General features: G+C 40.9%; 1 protein-coding gene across 4 annotated transcripts in view; it reads right to left on the bottom strand.

Moving 5' to 3' along the window:
- Positions 1-571: 571 nt before the first annotated feature.
- LOC119478216 (formin-like protein 13) overlaps positions 572-17,441 on the bottom strand; it is an 82,305-nt gene continuing 65,435 nt past the window's right edge. For 2 of the 4 annotated variants that reach the window (XM_037752779.1, XM_037752781.1), the window contains 2 exons: positions 3,506-3,913; positions 572-3,225 (listed from right to left, as the gene is read on the bottom strand). In XM_037752779.1, coding sequence (XP_037608707.1) covers positions 2,754-3,225; positions 3,506-3,792 — 759 coding nt within the window. In that variant the 5' untranslated portion in view covers positions 3,793-3,913 and the 3' untranslated portion in view covers positions 572-2,753. Of the gene's footprint in view, positions 3,226-3,505; positions 3,914-4,619; positions 4,804-17,441 lie in introns of those variants that run through there. The other 2 variants (XM_037752782.1, XM_037752780.1) reach the window with 2 other exon arrangements.

Genomic DNA, 17,441 nt, shown 5'->3' with positions numbered 1-17,441 from the left:
TTATTAATGAATTCATTAATGTCTTTTTAAATGATGTACTTATTGACTGTTTTATGGTGTTTTTGTAAATTATTTTTATAATTCTTCTATAATGGCTTACTTTGTAATTTATTCCATTTATTCATAGATTAATAAACTGATATGTAAACACATTTATGAATACCTATTTTTATTGTACAATTAGTTATTAATCAATTAAATGCTTGATTACTATTTCCGTGACTGGTGAGGTACTCCATAAAACAGTACACTAAAATATGTTTCTGAAAACATTTTATGCTAGAAATAGGCATTACAGTAACAGAATATTGATTCATATTGGATCAGCGCTGCCTAGATTGACAGTTTCAATCGAAGTTCGCGAGTTTCAGCACTACTGTCAGGATATCGTGTCAGTTCTATGAAAATAACTTTTTATCATATTTGCTCAAAGTTACCGACTGCAGCTTTAAGGAGAAACAAATCCATTTGAAATAAAAGATACAATTAGCATGTAATAACCAGTAGGTTGAAAGCAGCCTCAGGTATATTGTTTACCGCTGTATGAAGCATTTCTACGAGCATTCTGAAATGGATAAATAACATTTTGAGATGAAAACCTTCAATTAATATTAATCAGATCGGGAACACAAACATCCATATTCATCCTTGCATGACGTTCCCTCGTTTTGTTTAATTGCGGCGGCGGTATATTGTTACAAATGTCTTTCCTGCTCATCTTACAACCAATTAAGAGACAATGCTGCAGTACATGCACAGATTGAATTAACTGGCTTTTAGTATGGAGACAGTGGCCTCACTATAGCAGACTTACACACAGAATACACTAAGGAGGGATGTCACACAAGGTCTCGGCTTTCAGCAAAAAGCAACAAACAAGCATCAACTAAAACAGCTTCCCTCGTGTATATATACACTATTGTTGAAATATAAATGAGAGGAAAAACGTGGTTGAATATTGAAAGAAAACTCATCTTAACAGCTTGTTAGGGCCAAGGTGGACGCTCAGGTTACCTTATCAGCAACAGACAGATGTTACCTGCGTGGCGCCACTTTAGAGAATCTGTGCTCATCTGTAAATGTCTTAGTCTGCTCACTAAAGAACAAATTATTCAGCTGTTTCACGTGTACTAATTATATCTTTGTTGTACTGTGATTTTGAATCTGTTAAAGAGACAAATTGGCAATATAGAATTCATTCATTTGTTTGAATTAAAGGACTTATTATGACTCTTCACAGCCTGTAAGTGAAGGAAATGCAGACTGCTACAGAGAGTGAGTCAGAGGAAACACAGAGAATGGTGTGAAACAGGGAGGGGCCGTGCCATGGAAAACCGGCTAAGGAAATGCCTCCACTTGAGGAAACAATAGACTCTCCGACAATAACTACACTGTAAAAATGAAGACATTATACCCCAGGAATATAAATGATCAGTATTTAAGGGAAAAAAACGCCAACAAACCAAACTCTTTCACAGTTAATTTGGTTGTGATGCATTACAAAGTGAGAAAGTTCTATTGACTTGTGTTTTTTAGCTGTTGAATGCAGGAAAACTTTACATCATGTTAACTTTATATCAGGTTTCTTTGATGCTGCCCCGTGTAATACCATAACCAGCTTAAAGGTGCTAAATTCGACATCCAGAGCATTAATATAGCAGCAAACAACTATTAGATATAGAGGAGTAATGTCTACCTGAGCAGAGAATGAAGTCACTCTCCCTCTGTCTATGCAACCCGTTCTCAATCCCAACTCGTCAAATAACGCCATTTGGTAAGTGCCACTCGGCGTCGGAAACCGACGCACGGAGGTACCCGTTAGAAACAGTATGTGACAAACCGAGCTTTCAACTAACTCCAATGTAAACCCATCTGCAGTTAAATGAACTGCGCCTTCCTACCTCCAAGCCATGGTCCAACCCTACACTCCGGCACTAACATCGTGCTCCTTTGCCTCTGAACGATTTGCATTCCCGTCTATTGAGTTTGAGTGCGCTGCCTAATGTGACTAGAAATGAAGCCCAATTAGAAACTCCTGTCAAGGTTACTAACAGTTTAAAACAGTTTGGCTACCTTAAAATGAGTCTGCCTAACTTAAGTTCTCAAATTCAGTTAAGTTGACTCAGCAAATTTGGCATTGGGACAATGTTAAATTAAAAGTTGCTTTTACTGTTGAAGTAACAAAAGCAACCAAAGGGACAATTCCAAGTTGGAAAAACTCAAAGGCAAAACTTAACTTAAATTGTTTATAATCTAAATATTCATCCAAGACTGAATAAACTTCGCCTTTTATAAAACTCTAACGATGATCCTGGAGATTGTGACGCTCGGAATGATGAGCAATTATCAATACAGAGCATACAAAAACAAGTCTTTCTTCAGTAGTTTAGCTTTCTTATTTACCTCCAAAACAAGTTTCAGAATAGACGTGAGGTGGTAAATGTTCTTCAGGGAAAGAAACTGTCACAGTGCTTCCACCTGTCTGAATTAAGAGACTACCCCACGCACTAATGGAACAAAACATAATTAAAGATGCTTTGCTCCAAACTGCAATTTTTTTTGCAGAGGTCTGGTACAAAGTGTAGATAGTACTCAGTATACTGCGTACATACAGTAAGAGCACTCTGACCAAACACTTAATCATCCCCGTGTGATTATCAGTCCGTCGGCAGAATGTATTTTTGGTAATCACTACAGTCTTCACATGTCAGACGTCACATGTTGACGTCTCCAGTCATGTTCTGCGTCAGAGGTCAGAGAGACGAGTGTTCAAAAAGGATGACTTTCGAATGGTTGGAGAGGCTGGAGAGCCTGGAGGGCCTGAAAGCTCCGATCCGAGAGTACACGTCTGCGTCCGAGCAGGCGCCCCACGACAGGTGAGGGCTGGGCGGGGTGGTGTGGATCACAGGCAGGGGGAGAGGAAAGGCCAGGACGGACGGTGTCGGAGTGAGAGCAGGTGGAGTGTGGAGCAGTGGTGGAGGCAAGGCAGGAGGTGGGGGGAGCGGCAGTGGGGGTGGAGGTGGAGAAGGCACCGGTGGGGGCGGGAGTGGGCTGATGACAGCGGGTGTCACCGAGGTTACGATTTGTACAGGTGGTGTAGCTTCGGCGACCGTCCCGTTTTTGTCTGGCAGGTCCTGATGCGAGGCAGCGTGTTCGAGTGTGTAGGTAGCGGTGTGGTAGAAGCTGTAGTACTCCAGAGCGTGCCTCGCCGTGGCCAGCCTCAGCCTGCAGGACACAACACAAACCAACGTGACACAAGTCAGCACAAGTTTGTTTCTTCATTTCCTTTATTTTACTTTGCTTATACAATATTATGCTGTACGGTACATATTGTACCTGAAAGCTACTCCTGCTAGCCAATCAGACATGAATTTCCCTTTACTAAAACGTAAGAATAGTGGTGAAGAAAACAGACTAAAAGTAACAGCAGAAAAGATTTTGATCTCATGGGATGTGGATCAAGTCGGTTTGTTAGATCACATATTGCACTGCGACGTGTACACACCTGTGTCTCAGCTGTAAGAGTTTGTACAGCAGCAGCAGGATTACAGCTCCAGCCAGAGTCACCAGAAGCACGGCCACCCTCGCATCCAAGCTCCAGCATGATTTCCCAGCAGGTGAGCTGCAGCTCCTGGGGGGCTGCGGTGTCTGTCCCTCCATACCTCTCTTAGGATTGATGATGGCCTGGAACAGGACGGGCTGGATTGAGTGTCGGTTACTGAGTACGGCGGTCTCAGGCTGAGGAGGGATCTGGAGAGAGGTGCTGCTGGTTACCTGATGACCAGCCTGCATCGCTGCCTGGTTTGATCCGGTGGGGAAGAGTATTGTTTGATGTAAATTATTTCCACATGTTGAACACACTCAGAGAAGTGTGAGCAGGTGTCTCCAAGGAGGTAGCTTTAAGCGTCGGATGCTGTGTAACATAAAAAGCTCTCAATCACTGCATGTTTCAAAATGAAGCTTCTAACATAAAATAAAGACAACTGTGGCCTTTGTGTTGTTTTCCAGCTATATTCTCTGTGTGTTTATTACACAATTCAGTGTTAATAACTGCTATTTTAGAATACCAACACTGTAAAAGAGTAAAACTGAGCAAATATGATAAGATATTTTCGCAGATAATCTGTGAAAAAGATCAAGTTCCTGTGTCCTCCTAGGGCTCAAGCAGTCTCTCAAGCCGCTGTCAATCACTGCTCACGAAACTCGCGAACAAGTGAATTGATCTCAGTGTTTCATTCAAGTGAAATCACTGAACCGAGCAGATATTTACACTTCCATCCATTATCTGTAACCGCTTATTCAGGGTCGCGAGGGGGCTGGAGCCGATCCCAGCTGACATTGGGGCGAAGGCGGGGTACACCCTGGACAGGTCGCTGGCCTATCACAGGGCTGACACACATTCACTAGAGTCAACAATTAACCTAACCTGCATGTCTTTGGACTGTGAGAGGAAACCAGAGTACCCGGAGAACATGCAAACTCCATACGGAAGGGCCCCCAGATATTTACAAAGAAAGAAAGAGAAAGAAAAAGCATGCTACTCATAAAGAAAACCATGAAAACTTGAAATTGCAACTCACTTAATGTCTATAAAATGCTACCAAAACTTTGCAACTTACTTCAAATGTGATGGCGTAGTAGTAGGTACTCATTAGGAAAAAAAGAAAAAATAGAAAAACTGAACACAACAAGAGCGCTGGTTAAGAACTGTGTGGCTTTCCAGGACCAAATGCAAAATCCTGAGAACACACCAATGGGAGGAAGCCAGTGAAAACAGCAGGAAACAGTGCACTTCCCTAACACAGTATACAGAGATATGATTGGAGAGCACTTCCTATCGCCATGGATACAGGAAACTGGTCAAGGATGTCTTCTTTTTTTTAAGGACTTCATTTTAAGTCGTGTGGTGTGAACAAATGACACACACATGAGCACACACAAACTCAGAATAGTAGCTTACAACGGGTCAGCTGAGGAAGGAGATACTTATTATTCTGCAAGTCCCTTCAGACAAGCTCTAATCCTGCAATATAATATTACTGCACATCATCCATCCATGTGGGATAAAAAAGCAAATTAAGCCTCTTATCGTATATCAGCTGGAACAGTGGGATGAAAGTCAAAAACTTGAGGCACAAAAAGAAGTGTTAAAGGGGTTTACAATGCTTCTTTACTTTGATAAATCGGGGAACAAAAACACCAAATAGTGTCTATAGAGTAGTAGAGCCACATATACAGATCTGACCTTCAGATCGCAGCTTTATCTGGGGGGGAAAAATAAGAACAAATTGAACAAAACCTTTTTCAAAGTGAAAGGGAAACGGCTGTTTCGGTGCCACCGAAGCAGCCCACATTAGTCCCGGCCGTGCCAGCGCAGGTCAACAGATGCAGAGAGATGGTGGCGGCCGTGAAAGGCTGGCCCGCTATCTGATTGAGCCAGTATTCAGGGGACGAATAAATGACACACGGGCACAGAAAGAGGCCCGCTCCCAGACGCAAGTCCAGCTCTCATTTATCTGTCTAATAAGTTTTGATGGCGGGCCAAGCCGAAAGGGAGAAACTCTTAGCTCTCACTCAATATCCCTGCCTGGCACCCTCACAATCCTCCGATATTGGAGAAGGGAGTAATATTAAAAGATCTGTTATCAGAAGCCCAATTGTAGTTGGGGGTGGGAGGTGATCCGCCCAGACACCCTGCTAGAAAAGGATTCAGGACCTGTGCTGTTTCTTAAAACCACAAAGACGATTAGAGAAATAATTGTCTTCATTCTGATACCTTCAATTAGTTTATTTATTATTAATGGCTTTTCAAATTCAGGTTTTTTGAGGAGGGTAGTAGGTACTAGGGATGAACAAAATAAAATGAACACCTTGTATCTTGTGGCCAGGATTCCTGTATTGACAGTGATTGTCAATTTCCCCATATACACCAACTAGAAGCTGGGTGTACATTAATCTCTTGTGGTTGATTCATCAGCACAAATCATTAGTAATGTTGAAAAAGAAGTCAAAAGTAAAACACTATGCCCTTCTAATCAAGGTCCCAGAGAACGCTCTGTCTGACTTTTGTGAAATTTACTCAAAAAAGGCAACTGTGTTTTGTTCCTGTGTTTTGTTATGTGGCCCTGGCCTATGTGTTATTCATTGCATTGTTCCCTTTATTGAAATGATAATTTTTTTTTCAAGCACTGGGAACACTATTGTATTTTTTTAGAGTTGTTATTATTATGTGAAAAATCTCGGAGGAGCAGCTTGTCAATAAAACGGTAATAGCTGATCGATCTTAAAACTCAGTCCACCTTAAGTGAGCCCGGGCTAAAGTTGCTAGTCTTCAGGGCTGGCTCGGGTCTAGAAGAGTTGTAGCATTTATTATTATATAGCCTCAACTGTTTACACACTGCACTAATACATTCACAGCTATAAAGTTACTGCTAACTTCATACTCACCGTTTCTCCAATTTCCCCAATGCTTAGGCCTGGCAGGGAGTCAATTTAGGACCGGCAAACCACCGGGCTTGCAATACACTTGCGGAACCTGATAAAAAACGGTTACATTTAATCTAGACGTTTAATAAACTTTAATTTTACAACCAAATTTAACCAAGTTTTTATGGTTCTATCTAGAAGGTAACCCACAAGTTGCGAAAATGTGCAAAAATGCTTGTAAGACGCGGTACCTACGAAGCCCTATCCTAACCATAACCATTCTAAGTCAATGTTTAACCTTAACCATTTGAGGTCAATGCCTAACCCTAACTGTTCTAGGTCAATGCCTAACCTTAACCATTCAAGGTCAATGCCTAACCTTAACCATTCGTGGTCAATGCCTAACCTTAACTACTCAAGATCAATGCCTAACCTTAACAAAATCAAAGTCAATGCCTAACCTTGACTATTAATGGTCAATAGCTAACCTTAACTATTCGTGGTCAATGTCTAACCTCAACCATTCCAGGTCAATGCCTAACCTCAACCATCTTGCGAGAGTTTCGCAACTTGTGGGTTACCTTTTTTAAGTCTTTTGACCTCCCGATCACAAATGAATGCTTACTGGCATTCTTAAAGAATATGTTGTACTGTGAGGGATTCACTTTCTGTGTGATGATGACGACGACAATGAGGACGCGCTAAAGAGGAGGACAATGGTAATGACGAGGATGGTGATGTAATGATAATGATGACATTGCGATGTTGATGTTGATAATGAGGAAGAGGATGATGGAAAATAGAAGGATAATGGCGGTGATGAGGATGATTGTGACAATAATAACGAAGAGAAGGATGATGATGCTGATAATAAGGAGGATGAAGATGATGCGTTAACGCTGATTGTGTGTGTATTAGAGACAGTGCGATGTGAAAAGCAGTTGAGAGAACCGTCCAGTTAATGATCCCAGAGATGTAAATCTATTCATGAGCTCTTCATGTGAAGAGCTAATGTGTGGAGCCGCCGCTCCGACAGGCTGACGGACGGAGCCGGCGGACGGCTGAAGTAGGAGTTCAGTGATTGGACTCTTTTTTTTCTGTGAGTATGACTAAAGACTACCAGGGAGCTGTTAAGTGTTCTTTGACTGGCCATCCATTGTTACTGTTAAATACAAAACTGTTCATTAAATCCTGCAACCACCTTCAAAAGTCTTTAAGTATGATGGAGCGTGGGGGAAGAAATACAGGAAGAGAAAAAAATGTAGCTTGTGTGCACAGAATCACATAATGAACCATTTATGGAGGTATATGGAAGTTCAAACAAACATAATTCATCAATGTTTGGCCATGCAACAGCTTTTATGTTGTAAATATGGCTTTGAGGGATGCACCGATTTCACCCAGTGGTGCAGTATATAAAGGGGCTTATTAAGAGAATCAGATATCGTCCAGATGTGACCAATCCACGTTAAATACTAGGGCTGGGACAATACACCTATTTCTCGATTTGATATTATCACAATACCTTGGTGCCGATTCAATATGTATTGCGATTTTTAAATATTGCGATTCTACAAGTACTGCGATATTTATTGCAATTTTTGTTTTAACACTAGACCATGGGAAAAAGTTGAATCATACACTTCTAGGGACTTTTACGTTGGAAAATATTTAAATTAATACAGAATTTATTGTTTTATTTTCAGCATGTATGTAGTCAGAGATGTCCTGAAGTCAAATATATCAGTCATTGTCAGGTATTATTTATATATTTCTTTCCCAGCAACCCAAAAATCAAAGATTAAAGACATTTCTCTCACAAATTAGTGGTATTTTCTTTTTTAATTTATAAGGGACATGTAATGTTTTATACTTCTGGTGATTACAATCCAATCAATCTTGTTTCCATATATGTATTTTATATAAACGGTTCCCTTTGTTAACACCTTATTCTGAAAACTGGTCGTAGTCACACGTGTATACTTCCACTAACTTCGCCAAGTCCGTCGCTAGCTCTCCTGTCAGCTCCGTTCTCTTTATACATCCAGACATTGGGTTGTTTTGAAAGACTGCATGGACGATACCAAAGCTGATAAAGGAAGCCAGCTCAGAAAACGAGGACTGATATAACATTGTATTTTTTTTGTTCATAAGGAAAAAGACGGAGCCACACACAGGTAAAGTGCTTGGATGACTCTAGACGCCTGTAATCATGCTGAACGTATAGCCTTTTTCTTTACCTGCCATGGGGACACACAGAGGCTAGAGATCGCAGCACCGGCTCCGAGTTTATCACGGCAGTTCAGTGCTGTTTGTCAGGCCTGCATCTGTACACAATACCAGTAATCCCAAGCAGCAGCTGTGTGTGACATAAATACAAGCTGCGACGACTACTGCATCAGGGACTGAGCACTGACTTTTAATTGTCAATAATATAAAGTACAGTGCACAGATAGAGAATGTGTTTGTGGAAGGAAATTATAAACTCTGTGATGCATTTGTTACATTGATATCAGGAAATTGAACCCATTGCTGGAGCTCAGACAGCTCAGGAGCAAAGTGGCCGTTAATAACACAGCACAGGGCTCACAGATAAACATCTGAGGGCTGAAGCCTTTTGAGGCAAATTCGCGATTGAGGGATGTTTACGTTTAATTGACTTGACAGGACCAGATGCTTCTTAGTTAATCAAAACATAATTTTTTCTAAAACCTAACAAAATTAATCATGATCTGGAGAAATCATCGGAAAACTGTGATTATGTTCATCCATTATATGTATATAGAGAACATAGTAAGCCCCAATGGGACTTTATTATTGAATGGTGCATTCCAATGAAATAAATGTATTTTTGTGTTGCTTCCAGATGTCTGTTCTGAGGGGCAATTAAGTACCATAGTTTGCTGGTTAAAGGATAAGGCTGGTCATATTCTGTGTTGTTCTTATTGCCAACAAACCTCAAAGTACAAAACACAACAAACAGGATTTTTAACCAGGAGACAGGTGTTTTGTTTTGTAAGTTATGTTGGCGACGTTTGTCACATGGTTTTTAATTAAGTTTGTGACGTGTTTTCCGTACTTTGTTTTCCGTGAGACTGGGTTGCTTGTTGAATCCATCCACCTTGATCAATACTGTCAAATGTGCTAAAAGTTGGGTGAGCATACCTATGGAAGCCCTGTATTCGTGTTAAGCGTAAAATTACGATTAATTATGGACAATCATGCAATAAATCGTGATTAAATATTTTAAGCTCGATTGACAGACCTGGAAAAAAATTAATTATAATTTAAAAAAAAAAATATTATAGAAATAATAACCACTTGTAACTCAAATTAATGGATGCAATTGATGAAATTGAAATAATCAATACAAACTCAGGATCAGGTCTACTTATCATTGTTCATTTAAATTCTTCACCAGTGGCAGACACAAAGAGCAATGCTTCCATCACAGTGGCGTTAAGGGAGAAGAGTAAATGGTGTGTTACTTTCTCATCTGGGCCAGTTTTTGGCCTTGTATCTTTTCATCTATCGACTGTTCAGGAGTTGATGGGCAGGCCCAGTCGAGGGTAACACCTCAGGAGCTCAATATCTCGCTCCTGGACATCTCAGCACTGACTGACTGCAGGGACTGAACTCTTGACCCGCCCAATGCGTCACAGTCTCGACTCCTCGTCAGACTAACTCTGCACTGCCAAGTCACAAGAGAGCACTAATTGTTTAATTGACGTGCAAAGCGTCGTCGTTAATGGCCCGACGTCTCCCAGTCCTCCCGACACCACGTCTGTCCGTCAGTCAGTCCGCGTCCTGGTGGCTATCTGAGCTCCCCACATGTGTGTCCGCGGCCTCGGGCCCAGCGCTGTCAGATCAGCTTTCCACGGCAGACAGCACAAGGTCATCAGACGACGACCCTCGGTCGGGGCTTCCCCGCGGTCGCTCAGCTGTCCACATTCATTCTCAGTCAGCCGGCGTCCTGCGCTCAACAGCCGTCAGGGTGGCATCGCTCTACACTCACAGCCAGATATCTCCATCTAAAAGCCCCTCCCGACATTTTGGGAAATTCACTGATTTGCTGTCTGATGGTTAGATATCGATATTTAGTTTCATCTCTAAGCATTCAGTACAGAGGTAGCTCAGTGTTTTAGGAGCTGATGGGGGTATTGATTACCACTTCTCTTATACAGAGCTGCAACTAATTATTTTCACTATTGATTGATTTGCTTTTTTAAAACTAATTGTTTATTATGTCAGAAAATTGTGGAAAAAATGCCATGTCACAATTTTCCTGACACTCAATTAATATCATTAAGTTGCCTGTTTTGTCCGATAAAAAGTCCAAAACCCAAAGATATTTGGTTTACTGTCACATAAGAACATTTTCATACTTGATGAGCTGGAACCAGGAAATGTTTGGCTTTTTTTTGCATGAAAAATGACAATCGATAATGGCTACTATGGGGACTAAGATCATCACACATGAATACAATTGGGCTCATTGGATCCACAAGAGTCTCAGCTTAACAGTGATACCCAATTTATGTAATTCCAAGACTGTTTAGGGACCCCAGTAGGCACAAATATCCAAACACATCATTTTAGAATAGGCGGAAAAAAAAAACGCATTTATACTGCATGAAAAAAACTGCATGTTTTTTGCACAAAAGTGCATGTGACTATTATGAAGTGGACATGTCTGTAAAGGGGAGACTCGTGGGTACCCATAGAACAACGCCAGCCTGATCCTTCAAAATAATATTTCTTGAAATACAGGAGGGAGGAAAACAGGAGAAGAAAGAAAGATGGCTAAAAACACAAAGGGAGATGTGAATACAATAGTACGTTTCAGGTAATTGTCTGTCATGCAGACGTCAACGCAGCAGTGAAGAGCCCACCTGTGATCACTGAGCCTTGACCCTCTCCCCTCCTCCCCCCCGAGAAACAGCACACGGGTTGAGAATGAACCGAGTCTTAATAGACGAGTAGAGGACAACATGCGAGCTGTTTAGGACTCTTGATGGCAATCATCGGGCAGCTTGGGCGGAAATTGGTGCTGCTGTTTAATGTGTCTCCGTGTCAGAGAGAAAACACTGAGGAGCACTGAAGAGATTCACCTTCCAGACCCTTCAACTCACACAAATAACCCACACATACACACAGAGACACATGACAAGACTAAAAGTCTAAAGGCCTGCTATTGTCCCCCAGAGGCTGCTGTGGTCATTACACCTAAAGATGAAACTCAATGAAAAAGGTTTCATTCAGTCCATTCATCATATACAGTATACAGGGCGAATGGAAAACAGAAAACAAGTACAAGACAGTAGTGCAAGTTGCATTAAGAGCAATGTATGTTCGAGCATGTACGGATGGATTCCTTAGGTTTTTCTAGTGTCATATGATACCAGTATCTTCACTCTAGCTTTAAGATTGAGCCTGCTACAGCCTCTGAAATACAGTACTGTCGGTCTCAAGAGTAAAATGTGCTAACGGATAAAAATGTACATAGAAAATATTGTAATTTTATATCTTGTATATCACACGAATGACCACATACAACATTTAAACAACACGTATAACTGTTTGGGAAGTGGCCGCAGCGTCTGCATGTGCATATCTGTGTGCCAAAATGAAAGTAATATGATGAATTATTATTAAATAATAATAATGATGACTTTATTTATTATTATATATAATTGGCTAGCCAGGAACAAGCTAGCACTAGTCCATCACAATAGCTCTCTAAGATTTGTGTTATTTTCTCTGTCGCCTGACACTATATGCACATCATTTCATTTAAACTTTTACTTTAATTTACTTCATCCCTGGGAGTGAATCCAATGAAATGAAGTGTTTTTTTTTGCTGTTCAAGTTTAACCAGATTATCTAACCATTATATTTGGAGTTTAAACTGAAAGGAAGTGCACCTGAAATGTCGGTCATGATTTCTGAAATCCGCAGGAAAACTCTGTGAAGAATGGTCATTCTATTTTGGAGGTTATCCTTTAAGATCCTTTAGATTGCAGTGGTTACACATCACCATTCAGCCCCTAGGAAGAGCGCCGGTCGTTGATGCCAATTTTCGTAGTGGCCAAACGGCAGTACTACAACTTCCGTGTCCGTCACGTGGCCCAAAAAGACTTTTTCCCATAGACTTACATTGGGAAAGAGACGTCCGTAACTCAGCGGACAATTTTTTTTAGGTGAATCAACTCCCCAGTATGAACACTTGAACAGCCCTTATTTAAATCATTAGGTCCTAAAAGTTGTAAAATCCACTAATAGTTGAATCCAGAGTTATTTCCCTTCCTCCATTCATGTGAATTTGACCCAGACCGAGGCTGGATCGAGGGCTGGGAGGCGGAGTTAGCTAAACTGTGACAACAGGCTTCATGCGTCACTGATTAGCTTTCATAGGAATGAACGGGGCCCCGCCTCCAACGCTGAATCCAGTTCTCTTTATATATCCACGATCACCACCTTGACACATTGAGGCCAGGTAGACATTTGTTTGACAGCAGAGATTACAGCTAAAAAGCTGTGAAATGAAAGATTAGCAGTGGTGCCATATTGTTCTCTTTGCTGTCATGGTAGCAGATTGGTGTGCTTCACAATGATTTCAATGAGGATTTGTGGAAGTATGAAAACACACATTTACTGTCCAATAAAACTGTTCTGTAAGAAGTTTTATCACCACAACTTGTTGGACACTTAAAACCTTCGAGATCCGAGTGCATGTTTTAGGATCAGTTTTCACGCTTCGTGACTCAAAGTGGACGTTAGTGTCAGACCTGGTTTGGCGTGAATGTGGAGATGAGATGTGGGTTAAAAGGCTTTCATTAGTCTCTAACCAAATGCTTAATAAAGACTTCACACTCATCAAGCTTTGGTTCAATTGACTTCCTAATTTCCAAGCTTATTTCCATATTCATGGCTGTGACGCAGAGGTCAGAGTTTGAATGTTTGTCGAGGTGTGAAAAGAAAAATATGTAAAAAACATAACATAAGTACAGAAAACCCATCACAAATGTCACTTATGTAACTTCAAAATAACTCGACCACACTTAGGGACATAAACAACCTTGGTCCTGTGTTTGATGGACCCATTTGCCTCCCCTCCAGCCCACCATGAGCAGTCTTTCTCACTTTTTATTCTACGTCACTAGCTCAGAGCGTAGCAGATTCACACATATGCTTTTACTTTGCAGTCAGTACAGACTAAGCTGTTTGATATGACACACAAAAAGCAAGAAAGGTGTTGTTATTGCATGCGAAATGACTTAAAAATTGCTGTTACATTCATACGCCAATTGGTGAGACCGGGCGGTCGTGTCTAGAAGGTAACCTGCAAATTGCAAAATTTGATCTGAGATCGTAAGACGACCTATCCTAACCTTAACTATTCGAGATTGATGCCCTTAATTTCCCTTTAATTACCCTTTAAAACATGAATTATTGGCTACTGGAAGATATACACTATGTGGCAACTAATCCAACTAATCCTTAAAAGAACTGAATTCATTTTAAAAAGAAATAGCTGTAACATTAAAATACACACAAAATGTATAACATACTAAATTACAGATCATTCAGACTGGCCTTTTATTGGGAACATTATCAATTATTTGGGGTTATTTGTAAATCTGTCAGAATATCCGGTCAGTAATATCTGTCTGACAAGGAAGAAACTTTACGTTCAAACTTTCCAAACTACTTCAGATGGCATTATGTAGTGTATGCATCACCTGATCACCTAATCACTTCCAACAACCATCTACTGTATGTCTGTGCATCACCGAGGTGGGCTGTCTACCGACCTGCAGTCACCTCCACGAAAAACAATTAACGTTCTCATTTCCAGCCAGACCCGTCCGTCTCACTGAATGAACTGAAAAAAGCAAATGGCTCTCTGCTGATCTCACTCATGACTTTCATAACTTCAAATGCACTTTCAGCAGTCAGGCAGGTGGCCGAGCACCTGTCGGCTAACACACACACACACACACAGACAAATGCACACACTTATTTAACTATTAATTAATTTAATTAGCCTTTTTTTTATTAAACAATTCAAGATTTAAAATGCTGCGAAAATAAAAAAAAAATGTTCCCACCTCATCTTTTTCATTTAAAGTTTTGTATTATCAATTTAATAATCAATATGAACAGTGTTGATTTCCCTGACCGTTACAAGGTCCGGTATGGGGGACTGGGGAGGAGGACCCAGACGAAGAAACTCGCATGTCATTTGTACGCCTATTTCGCGCGTCATTTTTACGCCACGCAAAAAAAGGACTACAGTTTAGGCGACAAAAGGAAAAACGTCACGGTTGGGATTGAAATAACTACGTGAACTAAGTAAAATACATACTGAAACAACTTAATAGAAGTACAGAAAACACGTCACAAACGTAACTTTAAAAGAACTCGACAACACTTTGGTTTCGAACGCCAGTCTCCCGGTTGAAAGTCCTGTGTTTGTTGGACCCCTCAGCCTCCCTTCCTGCCCGCCTGCTATGAGCAGTTTTTCTCATTTTTTCATTCTACATCATTACCTCAGAGAATGGCATATTTACACGGATGCATTTACATTGCAGTCAGTACAGACTACATGGCGTACAAATGACACGCCAAAAGCAAGAAAGGCGTTTTTATTGCACTCTAAATGACTTGCGATTACCGTGTCATTCATACTCCATTTAGTGCAACCGGGCTGGGTCATAAATACATATATTACAATGCATACATACATGACAAACATGTCAGGTTTTCAATTCTGCCTCATTTCTGTCTCCATCTCTGTGAGTAGACCGTTTGCTCCGGCCCTGACTGCAGTAGACTGGAGGGTGTAAATCTTGGGGGATCATTTGGACCGGAGCCTCTGGATTTGTCACCGTGTGCCACAAGCCTTTTGCATGAGCCACAACAGAGGTATTTTAGCAATTCAAATCTTCAGACGGGTCCAAATCAGCTCAGCTGCAACAAGATTCCCATCTGCCGGTATAAATACGATAGGGGCACTCATCTGAATCTAGCTTTATAAGCCACAAAAACACATGCTTAAGAGAATAAACATATCACCTCACCACATATACTGCGCAATAAAAATATCCAGTCTAATCCTTTTAACAGCATCTTTCCTGTTTGCTAGAAAGAGACATACCGGCTTTTGTCTTACTGAGGGCAACATGAGGACACAGGAAGAGACAGTCCAAAAGCAGAGTGATTGCAGCATGTCTGGGAGCAAACTGAATCAATTTCTCTGAATGTATCGTAGGTGTTAAATTTAGATGTGTGCCTCCTCTTCCACCTCCTCCGATGATGGCTGTACAAAGTGAGGAAGTGGGAGCCGTTAGAATTAATGCAATTTAAAATCCTCACTGCCTGCGAGAGAGATGCAGAAGAAAAGGATAATTTTGTCAGCAGCAGTCACAGTTGGAATATTGATACAATGAACACGCTGTTAGCTAGCTAACTTTAATAGTTATACTAAAGGGATATTCTGGTAATTTAGTAGTGCACTTTTTGGGCGATTTTGAGAAAAAGAATGGTCAAAATTCATAGATTGTATATAAGAAGTGGACGGTTGTACTTGGCTCCAGCCTCTTGGCATGACGAAAGCCAAATACCAAGATGGTGACGGCCAAAATGCCGAACTCGAGGCTTCAAAGCGCCAGTCCACAAACCAATGGGTGACGTCACGGTGACTACGTCCACTTATAAATACAGTCTATATATCTGAACAGTTGAGTAACGTAAACTAAGATGAGGATGTAAATCATTTACTGTGTTTATCTTAAAGTATGAGGTCAGGGCTCCACGTGTCTCTATGTAAACTATAAAAAAGGTCTTGTACCCAGTGATTGGACGAAACAGCGTGTCGTACAACCTGCTGATTAATAATGTGGTTTCCATCCAGACAGCCTTGTTAAATCTCAAAATATGCTCTTTGTCCCGTAAGGAGAAGGCATGTAAATGCTCTGACAGAGAGAAAAAGTCATATGCTTTTAGTCGCCATGGTTACGGTGAATGGTGCGACTCTATCACGGAAACATTTAGTCAAATTTGGGTCATATGGTTTAAAATGGTCAGGATGGAACATCTCTGACAAACACGGGGGACGAGCGGGAAAATGTAGCACAGTACATGCTAAGTGCATTCATTTAAGATCATTTAGTCACTAGAGGCTTAAAAACACGGCCTCAACAACACTTGTGTAAGTAGATGGTACGAGGGAATATAGTGGAGATGTTTGGTCTGAGGATGAGGAGCTAGCTCTAAAAATCCATAAACATTGAAATCTTCAGAATTAGAGTGAGGGTACTGGGTCACATTATGTACTGACAGCACTGAGAAATAAACACAGGTATTATAAGGCAAATAGATAAAAACACACAGCTGTATACAGTATATAAGGATCAAGTAGTTATACAGTGTCTGCAGGGTGCTGGTGTTGAATAGTGAGGAGAATGCATGACAGAATAGGTTAGAGTGAATAATGTATGGGTTGTACAATAAATTATAGATATGGCCACACATGCAGCTACATTTAATAATGTACAGGGATATGTATATACAGTACAACCTGCTTTGTAAGTCATGCTGGAGCAGTCAGTCACGCACGTCACTATTGGCACGCGGTAGCTTAAGTGAAGTGATCTCATCCGCATGCCAAATTAACTCTTCCCCAGCCATTGGCAGTTGCGAAGCCAGTTATTTACGGTAGTTTGATTGATTTTTTCCCATTCCGCGAAGACCCGCCCTACTCTGCCTCTGATTGGCTGGTTACTCGTTGTCTTCTTAAGTTTATTTCTGATGAACAAGATTCGTGGAAGATTGATATGGTTAATGATTTCAAAATGTTTTCATAAGGATGGCAGCCTTCTTGTATAATGCTCTCATATGTGTATATATAGGCCCATTGTTTTATATTTCATTGTACATTAGCCCACTAATTATGGTACACAGACGCATCTCCTGAGGCACGAAATTTGGATTATTAAATGCTAAAAAGTAGG

Source organism: Sebastes umbrosus, chromosome 19 (genome assembly GCF_015220745.1).
Source record: "Sebastes umbrosus isolate fSebUmb1 chromosome 19, fSebUmb1.pri, whole genome shotgun sequence".
Taxonomy (NCBI): Eukaryota; Metazoa; Chordata; class Actinopteri; order Perciformes; family Sebastidae; genus Sebastes; species Sebastes umbrosus.
This window is presented reverse-complemented; position numbering and strand designations above follow the sequence as displayed.